At 31.9% G+C, this 13,974-nt stretch overlaps 1 protein-coding gene across 1 annotated transcript; it reads right to left on the reverse strand.

The window, feature by feature from the left end:
- Positions 1-160: 160 nt before the first annotated feature.
- LOC119675481 (chromatin-remodeling ATPase INO80-like) lies at positions 161-5,118 on the reverse strand. Its single transcript, XM_038086687.1, has 10 exons — positions 4,873-5,118; positions 4,434-4,777; positions 4,118-4,311; positions 2,966-4,034; positions 1,872-2,910; positions 1,601-1,801; positions 1,352-1,529; positions 867-1,237; positions 539-800; positions 161-481 (listed from the first exon to the last, which is right to left on the reverse strand). Exons 2-10 carry the CDS (start codon positions 4,750-4,752, stop codon positions 161-163), a joined length of 3,954 nt encoding a protein of 1,317 aa, XP_037942615.1. The 5' UTR covers positions 4,753-4,777; positions 4,873-5,118.
- Positions 5,119-13,974: the final 8,856 nt, after the last annotated feature.

Raw genomic sequence — 13,974 nt, forward strand, 5'->3', positions numbered from 1 at the left:
CGCCTAATAACCGGCGACGGACGACAACAGTTTGTAATTCCTTACAGTTTGAGAGCTATAATTTATTTTAGTGAGCGGTGTGTGTCACCAGTATCTTTAAAATCTTTTCATTACTACAGTGATGATCAAACTCTCTCGTTTTCGCAGTTTGAAAAAATTGTCATTGGATTCGTATCATAGGATCGTATTTCGTAAGTGGTAGAAATTTGGAAAATGTGCGCACTGCCACTATACATGCACTTATTGTTTCATTTTGAGCACAGGGTATAAATCTAAATATATATACTAAAATAATTACAAATAAAGCACTTACTGTGTCAGCTGCGGTTAAATTAATGCCTAAGCCACCCGCTCGCGTCGAAAGTAAAAATACAAAAATATCTGCACGTGTTTGGAAATCTGCGACCATATCTCTACGTGCTGAAATTTTACTAGAACCATCTAATCGCATATAGCGATGTTTTCGGTGCCACATATATTCCTAAATCATACCATTTTTGCAAAAAAGTTACCATATTATGAATAAAATCACACTTACCTCTAAAAGATCAATCATTTTGGTCATTTGTGAATAAATTAATACACGATGTCCTTGTGATTTGAGTCGCGTTAAGAGACTATCCAGCACTGATAGTTTTCCAGCATCTGATACAAGTGTTTGTTTGTCCGGTATAATAAGTGATGACCACCCACTACGTGGTTTGCAAATATCTAAGCTACTATAAACCAATTGTTGTCCATCAGGGTTTTCACATTGCATATGTCGAATATGTGACCACTCGGCTGCACGACTTTCACAGCTATTAAAAAAAATTCAAAATGAATTTAAGTGGATTTGCTATTTACTAAATCGTATTGACACTTACTACATCCTTCTTCTTGTTGCCTGTACTCGTGGACACAAACCATATAGAAATTTTGGCATTTCTAATGGTTCACAGTAAAATCTAGTAGGTTTGCGTGCAATGTATGGAAATTCGGGCAGGAGTTCATTCGTTCCTGTTTTTGTTTTCTTTGACTGACCTTCCAGGAGCTGCGATTTTACACTCGTAACTTCGTCGTCACATGTCATAATGTCTATATCAGACTCTTTCTTTATATCTTTTATATTAGCTTCTTCATTCAGGATTTTATGGCTTTTGAATCGTTTTGAACGTATAACGCGATGTTCCATGGTTTCTTGCATATTTACAACAATGTAATCTCCAAACGCATACACACTACTGTCATTTCCAATCTAATAAAATAAAATGTTTTTATGTTTTTATGATAAAATATATAGATAATTAGATAAATACATAATAGAGACTAAGGTTCCCAAAGGACTAAAAGTGCTAGTGCATATTCTTACCATGCTTGTGAATATGCAGCTCTTTAAAATACTGTCTTCAAATAGAGTGCATTGCTCAATGGGATTTTCTAACATCGGTTCTAGTAACTGAAAACGTGAGGGTTTATAGTTCGTCCACCATAATCGACGATACGATAGCAACTTATAGAAAATGAGTAAAAAGCGATAATGTTGTAAACTGGGAAATAGAACAAATATTTTTATTTCTCTAAAACCCTCAGGTTTGAAATTATGTATTGCATAACTTACGAACTAATTAGTCCACCAACAGTCATATCTTCCAAATTTTTTGGTGATATATCACTTAAACGCGTAAAACTAAAACAGCAATCATCACTTACATTTAGATCGATATATCGGGAATAGTTTTCCCCACTTTTTTGAATGTTATTTGCTTTTGGTTCACTAAACATAGAACGATGTACATGTTCAGCTTTGTATATAAGAAACCTAATCAATTGAAATATTTTGATATAATTAATTACTGTTAGGAAGTCAAAAATAAAAAAGCATTTCTAACCTGTTATAGAGCAAATGGCGTTTACTAGGCAAAGCTGTTTTAAGTACGCCATCATCATATACCAAGCGTGGCATCACATACTCTTGACAACGCATAGCAAAAGGGCTCTTAACATCTCTTCGTTCAAAAAGCTCTGGATGATTGCACACTTTTCGAAACTGCATAACTAAATTCATAAGATTTGAAGTGAAATTGCGATCAACATGTCCACCATCGCTGGAACTGCCTGCACCACTTCGTGTTAGGTGTAGTAGATCCTCAATTCGTATCTTCTTTTTAAGTGCCATATATAGCAGTTTCTGTCTTATGGTTAGTGGACAGTAAACCATGATTTCAATTTTGTCTGATAGTTCGTTCTCCACATCTTTTTTAATGCGCCGCAGCATAAACGGTTTGAGTATCATGTGCAATCTTGAGATTTGCTTTTCATCGATACCTGTTTTATTTTCAGCATGAGATTCAATATCCTTTGAGAACCACTCATTAAATTCATCATGTGAATCAAATAGTGTTGGCATTATAAAGTGCAGCAGAGCCCATAGTTCAGCCATACTATTTTGTATCGGTGTGCCACTCAATAGTAGGCGATTTCGACAATTAAAGCCCAACAACAATTTCCAACGCATTGAGGACGCACTTTTTATTGCTTGTGCTTCGTCTAATACCATATATTGCCATTTTATACGATTAAAATATTTATAGTCAGATACAATCAGCTGATAGGATGTGATAACAACGTGAAAACTAGCGTCTCGCGTATGTAAATCTTTTTGTTCCCAAAATTGGCGTAGGATTTTACGTTCATTTGGTGAACCCCAATATGGAACTACATTGAATTCTGGTACAAAACGTGCTAACTCCTGCTGCCAGTTGTGTAAAGTTGACGCAGGTGATATAACTAGAAAAGGACCCCAAACTCCATAGTGTTCTGCTACATGACAGAGAAATGCTATTGATTGTACAGTTTTACCCAAACCCATTTCATCTGCTAATATCCCACTTATGCCCTGGTCATAAAGATTAGCCAACCATGTCATACCTGTAAAATAAAATAAAAATTATATGAATAAATTTATATCGATGGAAGTGTTTACCTTTGATTTGATATGTTTTTAAAGTGCCTTTAAATATGGTCGGTTGGGGCAAGTCTGCTTTTACTGGAGGTCCAGTTATTTCATCGGTTTTCATTGCTTCTTCTTGCTCTTCTTTTATCCTTGTTGCTACATCAAACTGATGCTTTAATACTCGATCAGTATTAAACGCTGTCTCTGCATTCTTTTGTGCCAGCTGTTTCATGTGTTCTGCGTCATAGTCATCATATGCAGCAAGACGTGGATTCTTTTCGTCATCCAGTTGGCTTAATATACGCAGTTGTTCTTCTTCAGTACCCTGGCCGAGCTTTTTAGACATAAAATGCGCGTACAGTTCAGTTTGAGTGATAAGGAAATTAAGTTTACGTTGTTGTCGTTTAGCTTCTATGATTTCAACATCCATTTTACGCTGTTCTTCAGCTTCACGTTCCATACGTTTCCTCGTATCACGCTCAACACGTTCATAACGTTTCCAATAGCCCAGCATCTCTCGTGAGAGCCGTTTTGCACGCCACACAGTTTCCTTCATAACACGTTGCGATTGCATGGCACGCTGACGCACTACTTTCATGCACATACCTGCAACTCGCTTGCTGCTCTGTATTACTTCCTTGTGGTTGTTAATCCTCAAGCGATGACAGCGAGTTATTTCCTTTTTACACATTAATTGCCAAACGCGTTTTCTACGTGCCGCTAACACTTCAGGAGACGCCAACAAATTTCTACGACTTTTGCTACGTACGGCTGAGCTATTTGCTTTGCTAGATAGTGCAGCACTACTATAGGCATCAGCTTCATCAGATAAGTCATCATCATTCACGGCTGAGGTATCACCGAAAGCATAGTTCTTTAGTTCTGAAGGATGAATTTCTCCAGATTCAGGCTCATCGTTTGGAATGTTTTTGCGAGATTTACGAATTTTCGTCAGTTTTTGTAATTTGGGTAAGGTTGACTTATTTTCATTCTTTGCACGTCGTTTACGCTTGCGCACACCAATTATAGACTGCTGATGGTCGGGATGCATGTCAATGCAGGATAGAAAACCACTTCCGTAATAGGTATACTGATTGTTCTAAAGATAACATATATATATTTAATAATTTGTACATTAATTAAAAATTTAACATTTTATTTATTAATTAAATTGTAACGTACAGTAGGGGTTTTATAATAGCGTTCACGTTCCTTTTGCATTTTCCGATGAGATTTCAATAACTGCTTTATATAATCGTCCTCATCGCTGAGTTCTGACTCTGATTCAGTGTCACTTAATACTATGGAAAACAACCATTCACGATCGTTGCTCAACTCAGAGAAGTTATAAAGGTGCATTTTTATATTTTGACGCTCTAGAAAGAGTTTAATTATAATAATTAAAGGTTATAAAATATTAATTACTGATGACTTTGCTGCAATGAGTTAGGTTTTCACGCATGCAAAGGAAACAATTTAAAAGGCTATTCTTTTATACCTATTCTTGAACCAAACAATTTTTTGCATTTCTTTCGATTGGTTCCATTTTCTGATTCATTATCGGAGCAGGCTTCAGTAGAGTCCTCGGCACTATCATCTTCACTACTTAATGGTTTGGCTAAAATTTCACGCGCATACTTCATAAATGGTTTCATATCCAATGCTCGTTCTAAGCGTTGCAAATGCAGTGGTTTCGCCATAGCCACAGTTGATTCCCTGATTTGGTGGGACTGCCTACTTGGTTGAGAGAGTGTTCCACTTGCTGTCAATACTTGAGCGCCGGTCAAGCCATTAACATTAGTTTTTGAAATATTCATTTTCGCTTAATGTTCTTAATTTACACTAGAAATTACATATAAAAATTGGTTAAGTAATCGTATGTGCACTAATTCTTCATTAAAGTAAATAGTCACACCTTAAAATAAATATATATTTACAATCAAAACTTTGGACTTAATGATTTCCGTTAAAACTTTGTTGTACGTTTTACTTCCGTTTAATACAAAATTCAAATTCAATTTTGAATATTTTTTAAAATAATTATTGCTATATTTTAACTTGTAATAATATCTGAAGCACGCTTCTGATAGCCTTTACTTTTCGACCTTTTTTCGTTATGTCAAAATTACTATAGGCAGCTATTTTATGCATGCTTATGCCGAGCAACAAAACAAAAATTAGTACAAACGAAAGAGGAATATGATTTACTTAACTACTAACAGCTGGTCGCAAGCGATAAATTGAACGACGTTCGACGAAAAAACTTGCAGAGTTGCATTTGAGCACGCATAAGAACTGTGTATATTTTCAGTGTTGAAAGAAGCTTTTTATAACGCATTCAAAATTACTTGTCTTGTTTTTACTTATTACGACTGTGTGCGAGTTCGAGTAAATTGATGGTAAATTAAGATAAGTAGTCAATTATGTCGATATGGCAGCGAATGTTGGTATTTACTAGAATTTCGATAAGGGTAAATTAGGTGATGTTTAATAAATAAAAAAAATAAATGTGAAAACTTTTAACTAAAAATAATAAAGAAGTGCAATAAATTTATAATTAAATATTTACATAAGTACAGTGCAAAAAATCTCTAGAAAATTTCAATTTACTTTATCTCAATTGACTTAAACTCACACACGGCCTATGAATGTTAAATTTATTTTTGTAATAAAATTGTAATACAATTAAATATTAATTTCCACAGTATTAAGTTTATTATACACAATTGTATAATTTTTTGTTATATTATGAATAATTTTGAGAAATAAAAAATATTTTCAACGTAATAAATCAAAACATTTTTGCAATGATGGATAGTTCTACCAAAGCAAAACAAAATAAAAACTAAATTAAAATATTTTACGTAGAAATTTTTTAAAATTGCTTAACTAATAATCAACTAAAACCGCACGTTTGCCAAGACTAAAAACTCATTTATTGTGAATGCTTATTTGGATGTACTGTAATATCTGAGAATGGTGATTATCGTAATTATATTATTAGAAACATGTAATGGTTGGTAAAGTTACAAGAAAACAAATAACTTGTTAAACAATGTAGGCGTTACTTTAAGGGTTCTAGAATTGCCGAACAATAATGGTCCCAGCGGTGTCTTAGAACCGATATGTGACAGAAAAGATTGGAATCGAATGATAATCGAATACTAAACAACGTCTTGATCTGAAAAGAAACACGTGGAGTGATTACGATATTGCATAGAGTCCAAATTGAGAATAAACAACTCGGTATTGAGGTTTCAAAACTTATAATCGAGGATTAGATAATAAGATCCTAGACTGCATAATTTAATACATTAATTTAATTTAATTTAATTTAATTTAATTTAATTTAATTTAATTTAATTTAATTTAATTTAATTTAATTTAATTTAATTAATTTAATTTAATTTATTTATTAATTTATTTAATTTAATTTATTTAATTTAATTTAATTTAATTTAATTTATTTAATTTAATTTAATTTATTTTATTTTATTTAATTTAATTTAATTTAATTTAATTTAATTTAATTTAATTTAATTTATTTTATTTATTTAATTTAATTTAATTTATTTTAATTTAATTTAATTTAATTTAATTTAATTTAATTTAATTTAATTTAATTTAATTTAATTTAATTTAATTTAATTTAATTTAATTTAATTTAATACATTAAGTATTGCAAGTTCTATTCCTGGGAAAGAAGATGTTGGAAAAGTTTTTAGCCTAAGCTTAAGTATAAGTTTTCTTTTCATCAATATTGAACACAATTTATGTAAATTTTAACCATTTCAAATCAATATATACGAGCCTTGATTTATAAATAATACGGCGTTTACATTGTGTGATTAAAAGTAGACTAAAGCAAAAATCGAGATTAAAGTATTATCCTTGTTGTTCATCTCAGATTTCCCATACAAAAGTTTATCTCCTTTTCGTCGAGATTAGTTGTTAAACTCCTTTAAAATGATTATTATTTCTCAATGCAACTCTGCGAATGTCTTAATGTCGAAGATTTTATTACGATCTTAGAAGAAATGTCTTTGTGTCGTAGATTTTTTTACGGTCTTCAAGAGATATGTCAAAATCTATGTAAAATAAGCATTAAAAATTTGAAAATTTGTATAGAAATTGTATATAATTATGACTACAATTTGTTAAATTTTGTTATAAAACAATATATTAAGTATATACATATTAAAATTTTTTTATACAAAATTGTAATTAAATGCTTTATTTACAGAAATTTATCAAACACACGAAAGTGAATCTTCAATATATAATGTTAACGGTATAGATTAAAAATGCAGATTAACCTAATCTCGTTCTCTTACTCTCACAATGTAAATGTAGTATCATGCGTTAATTAATACAGAGTAAACGGATTCCATTAACAATAAATTTTAAAATTTTATTTTTGAAGTGCAACACTGTACTTAGCTGTGACATAAACCAAATCAAATTTGCTTTTACTACTTAAAACTCTTTTTACCAGTGTTGCAAAACATTTAATTTATGAAAATTTGTTGCCTTCTTGAAAAAAATGTTTTCGATGCTTCGAAAACTTTTGTAAAAGTCTTTATTCAAGCTGAGCATATAAATTAAATTAAATTAATAAAAATATTAGCATAAAAAAGTTTAACAGCACCAAAAATTAAAAAATTCGAAAATTTTAGGACAAACATTTTAAGAAAATTACTCATATGTAAATAGTTTTCAAGAAATATAAAATTATTTGATTTTGTTTATTTCAGTTATTCAATTAGTTATTATAAGTATATTAAAAATTTATTTTAAGTATTTGTTGAATTTCAATTGTTTAAGAGCATATTGTCCGATAATGCCCACCTAATGAGAGTGGGCAGGAGAAATTGGAGTATGAAAATTCTATTTATGTAATTTCACTTCATTAATATAAAAAGCTAAGTGCCACGTAAACAATATTATCTTATATTGCTTTGGATGAGATGTGGATCAATATATATGGTCCTGAATTCGGTCATCGATTCCAAAGTGGGTTTGTGTATGGTTATCAGCTAAGAAAATTTAAGTGTTTATTTCATTATTTTGAAAAGTTAAGTGCTACATTAAAAATATTATGTTATATTGCTATAGATGAGATTTGGATCTATATGTATGGTCCTGAATTCGCTCATCGATTCCGGTTTGTGTACGGTTATCAGCTAAGAAGATGTTAGTGTTCATGAGGAAGAAAACTAGTAAAACAATAAACTTATATTGCAGTAATTCAGAATTATTGAATGGAATAATTCGTGAATGAAAACTATATGCTCATTTACCTCCAAACCTGATTTTTTGAATTAGGAGTCAGGTAAAATTGTTCCAACATTAGTCTCCGCCAAATTTAGTTTTTTTTGGCTATTTCAAATACTCGTTTTTCCATTTTCGTATTATTATTTCAATTTTAAAATAATAAAAATATTATTATCATATATATTATTATCATATATAATTTTTTAACCGTGAGTTATTAATTCAGTTCATATAATTGGCCTATAAATCTGGAATCTAAACTGAAAAATATTATAAGTTAGCTTTCTTGTGTTCTGGAATAATAGCTGTTGGGCAACATTGTAAAAAATGAGCACATACCCAAACCTCTCTATAACGACATCTCTGGTGCCTGCAAAGAACTTCGTTATAAAGAGGTTTTTGTTATAGATAGGTTAAACAAATTTTCTTTTATTGGGCTTTATTGGGCTTTTACGTACGTATTTATTTAAGAAATATATTTAATTCATGTTTACATATATAAAATACATAACATTAAAAATATTAATCATATATTCGTTTGTATTTAGAAAAATTATATCTATTAAGTGCTATCTAATTTATTATTATGTAGAACTTAAATTTTTATAATTTATTTTTTTATTCAACTCGAAAAAGCCTTTTCAAAAATATCTAAAAATTATGCTCTCTAAAAACTCTCTACCAATCTTTAAAAGCGAAGAAGTCTCTCATAAGTTCAAACGTGTTAGTTGACTCGTTACCTTATATTTGAATAAATTTGTTATAGAGATTTTTTTGTATGTAAAAATTTGTTTACGTTCAGGTACGTAACTTCGTTATAGAAAGGAATTCGATATAACATAGAGAGGTTCAAGTAACATATATGAAATATTTCAAACAATCGCTGTGTCTTCAACAAATCTTCTTTATAGAGAGGAATTCGTTATAGGCAGGTTCGCTATAGAGAGGTTTGACTGTATCTCATTTAGTTGATTTGTCTATTTTTTTTTCTATGAAAATTAATTCTCTTGTCAATATGCTTGATAACAAAGAATGTCGCGTCACGAACAGCCAATATTCCAGCTCATAGAACTACATATAATAATATGGTTGATTAGAATGCTATAGGTTCTGATGACATAAGTTGATAGGAGAATAAGTGTAGTTTTCTTGAGATATAACTATATCAAATAGCTAACTTGTCTCAAATCGGTTCAAGTTATTTTTGTTGATAATATTATTTTAATTTGAAAAATTCATATTTGTCAGAGATTTGGTTGTGGCTTATTCTAGTGGTTTAAATCTACTTTCATCTTCTTTTGTCATAATGTCACTGATGTAACAGGTGATTCTATAATAACATATGAATAAAGTCATCACAATAAACTGATATCATTATCAATTGTCACCATGGGCTACGTTATCACCTCAACAAAATGGGCCTATCCGAAGAGATAGATTGTAGACTCTGCTTGGAGGCAGAGGAGACAACCAGCCACATTCTATGTGACTGCTCAGCTTTGATCTGGGCCAGGAGGAGATCGCTAGGTCGGGAATTGCTAGCACCTTCCGACATTAAGAGGTCCTCAACAACCGACATTTTGGCCTTCATTCGAAAGGCGGAATGTCTTTTGTTCAGTTAGGGTCTGTTGTAGCACAAACGATCAATCATGGTCGCGGTGCTCTGCTCAAATGGGAGCTAGTACCCTGTTCTTTTTTATTCTTATTCTTATCAATTTATTTTCTTTAAAGTCTATTTATAATCCAATCTCTTTGATGTTTTGAAGAAGATATCGAAGCGAAGCCAGTAAATAATTGGTTAAGTTATATGTTAATGTGGGTGAAATGTGATTCCGATTTAGGTTTCTTTATTATATCGAACAGTGTTAAAGAATGGTAAAAGTGTTAGAAGAGTAAATTTGATAAAACAATCAAATAGTTAAATAAAGATAAATTATATATATGTTAAAATTAAATTATTTACTAGAGTTTATTATGTCATTCATTTAAAGGATACGGGTCAAATAATTCCGGAGGCAACGATTTTGTAGGGGTTTTCTTTGCAGATGTTTGGTGCTCATTCAGTGACGGCAAGCATAACATAAGCTAGTGGGATTATATCAAATTCCATTTGTTGCTACTGAACCATGGTCTTGGTGGTGAAGCATTTGCCGCTTGGTCAAGCCATATTTGTTGAGTGCTAGAGTTCTTGAAGATTGAACATTCTCTAAAACTTTCTGTTGAAAGACATTGAAATTATATCATTTAAATTTGAATTGTACTATAGGCTATTCCTCATATTATTGATCCGGTGGGTATAAAGGAATCAAGATGACTTGTATGTCATCAATTATTAAAACAATCAGTTCTTACGTGAAAGAAGTAGACTTTCAGCATAAAGCTTTCTAGCCTAGCACTCTAGTCCAAATTACATATTACTTAGATCAAGGTCCACTCGTAGAAAATAAGGTTTTCAAATATTATTTCTTCTCTCCACTCATTGTAGTAATTTGAAATTCGTTTTATTTCAGATTTTTCAGGTTTTCAGGTTACCAACTGCCAATTAGAATGAAAGATTAAGTTCACTTTGGAATCAAAGTTGAATGCAAGAAAACAAATTTACTTTTAGAAGGAGGGGAATGGGGAGAGTCGAGAATAATTCGAACATTTTGCTTGAGGTTGACGCAAATTATGTGACTTGTGATGTGGCTTTTTGCTGTTAATTTTAATGTGGGAATATTTTCTTAACAAACATTTATTATCTAACAAATTTAAAAGAACCACAATGTCGTCGGAAGGATGGATGTGTGTGAAATTTTCCCAACAGAAAATAATTAAAGCAGGAATTGTACAAGAAATTAAGCAATAATTGCGTAGCCTCGGTGCTCGGCTCACAGCTCGCAATGTGTCAAGGCAGTTAGAAGGTAAGATCCAGCAAGACTCTGGAGACTTATTAAGCAAAATGAGATTGAGGTATTAAATGTCCTTTAATATGTGAATGTGTGTTGAATGATATGAGGAGTAAATGTAGGAATTGCTCGAATTATTTCACATGCGCCACAATGAAAACAAACAAAGAAAAGCAATGAAGCAGGTTGCAAATATCCTGTAACTCTTGGAAATTTTCTGCTACTTCATTCTTTTGCGTCTTACTTTGTCAGTTCATAAATTGCAAAAAATTCAAACCAGGATTTCATCCTTTTTGTACTCAAACCCAGTAAAAGTATTGAAGCTTGCAATGGCTATAAAAGCAATAGAAGTTAGGGACCCTCAAACCCATTCACACACTCACACATACATCCAAGCACAGACTTATTCAACCGCAATCCTTATTTGTGGTCTTGTGTACCGCTGGGAACAGTGAAAGCCAGTGAAAGTCAATAAAATTCAGTGAAAGTCAGTGAAAGTCAGAGGAAGCAGGAGTAAGCAGTTGGTTTTTTGTTTTAGTTGATGGTAATGTGGCTCGTTTGTTGGCATTCGTCGCTGTTGCGCTCCATAAACTGCACATTTGAATAATTTTATGAGGAAACGGATATGAGTGCGTTGGTTGTGGTCGCCATTGTTGTTGCCGCCGCGTTTAATGGCGTCAATAAAAACGCAAATGCCACTTTAGTTTGCGGTCAAATATATAAAAGCCACATTAATTATCAAACTAAATATTAATATCTATTTCATTATTTGTATTTATTAGAAATTAAAATTTTTTTTTTTTTGAAGCAAATAAAACAATAGAACAAGAGGATCAGTTTTAGAAATATGGACAACTAGGAGTGCTTCGGGTAAAAATATTGATTGCTAGAATATATTAAAATTTTTTAATATTCTATCAAAAAACTATATTCTTAATACACCATGTGCAATATTCCTATTATACTAATATTTTCTAAATATGAAAATGACAGAGAATGGCAGAATGTTAATATGTAACAGAACAATATGAGTCATGGAGATTCCAAGAACGGGCGGGTCTACGTCCCAAAGCCATTTGTCGATCTCGACGACCAATTGTCGTTCGGCTTTACTTTTAGATGACTTCTGAACAGTAGATAAGGTATGCACATGGGACTTATATAAAAACTAAAAGGTTTGTTATTAAAACATTACTGGTATATACTCTTCTCTTGCCTAGAAGATCGGTCATTTGGAGTGAGTCTTGAAAATGCTCATCTGATACAAGGTACCGTGTTTAGTCCCTTTTTGTATTTATTGTATATATTCGACTTGCCATCATATAATCAATATTATCACTGCATTTTCAGATGACATTGCTTCCCTGGCAGTGAAAAAAACAATATTGTATTTATTCTATTTTTTACTAAAAATGATAGTTCACTCTTCAAGAATATTCGCTCAGTAGATAGTTTCAAGCATCTGCAACTTGTCGAGAACATAGTTTTTAATGTCGGTTCACGTACTTATAAATTTATGAGTATTTTTTCAAATTTCTGAAACTCATATATTCTGCACTCTCCTCTCTGCACTTTTGTAACTATGAGTATCTCGAAAATTGCACCAATTAAGCAATTTTACGCATCTGTAAGTCCTTCTCGTCGCTTTCCTTGACCCACAAATACGAAAAAGTCTGAAGGGAAACATATTTGCTGTCGTTTCTTAAATTTCGTTGGCTGGTTGCTTTGGTTGTTAATGAAAAGTAGCAAAACCCGGCATCAATTAAAGATGCTTGCTCGACTCTTTGTGAGATACTTTTAAGGTACTAAAGTGCTTTAAAATATTTTTGAAAATAAATTTTACTGCTTTTTTATTTTTTGCAGGTTCTTCCGCATCGCAAAAGCAGCTTTAGACCACGCACTCGTCTAGAATTTTTCCTTCCCTTCTGCCAATTCAGCAAAAGTTCTCAAAATTTTTGTTGTCAAAACAGCAAAAAGTTTTACTTAAAATATTTTCATACAAAATTTTATTTTATTTTCTATAAAAAGTTTTTGTTTGTTTTTATAGATGCGATTTTTCCTTTTGTTCTTTTTTATAAAAACTTTCACTTTGCTACGAAAAAAGAAATTTCATGAATTTTAAATTTATCGCTTGGGATGAATTTATGCACTTATATTGTATTAAGGAAATTTGTTGAATCTGTAATTATTAGAGACCTCCAAGGTTTTTATTGAGATAGTCACAAACAAGCGCCTTTACTTAAAGCGATTGCTTCCGTGCATATCTTCTCCTTCTGTCTATCCTTTCCAGACAATCTATGCTGACAGAAATATTGATACATTGCGATTCTCGAAATGGAGCTGTAATTCTAAACTATTGATTGATATTATGGATTTCTTTTTTCTTGGGAACGAAACTTGCCATGTTCGATAACCATGTCAGTTTTGTAGTATTCCATAAAGTCAGTATAATTCCGAACCAAAATTTGATAGAGGTTTGTTGTTATAAATATTTTGAGGTGCATAAGGGGAACAGTCGTCTAGCGAATGTTCTCAATTTCTACTCCGACCTCCACGTGGTGCATTCTAGAAACCTGAGCAACTATGATGAAGACATGGTACCCAATCCGTGTGGAATTTTTAGTCAGGGCCAACAAGAGAGGGAACAGTTTTAAGACTTATTCCAACATCTTTAGTCTAAGGGATTAAAAGACTGCTTATAGAGGGACGGAGGAGCCGCCACTTCACAAGTATTGACCAACTTCAATATATAAACATTCATAGCGACTATTCGCCATGTTAGGCGCAGGTTCAAGCAGGTATTTGCCTCGGAACAAGCGAATCGCTTTATAAACGTGTCTAGCATACTGCCTTGGACCCACTACCAACTGACAATAG

This window comes from Teleopsis dalmanni, chromosome 2 (assembly GCF_002237135.1).
Source record: "Teleopsis dalmanni isolate 2A chromosome 2, ASM223713v2, whole genome shotgun sequence".
Lineage (NCBI taxonomy): Eukaryota > Metazoa > Arthropoda > Insecta > Diptera > Diopsidae > Teleopsis > Teleopsis dalmanni.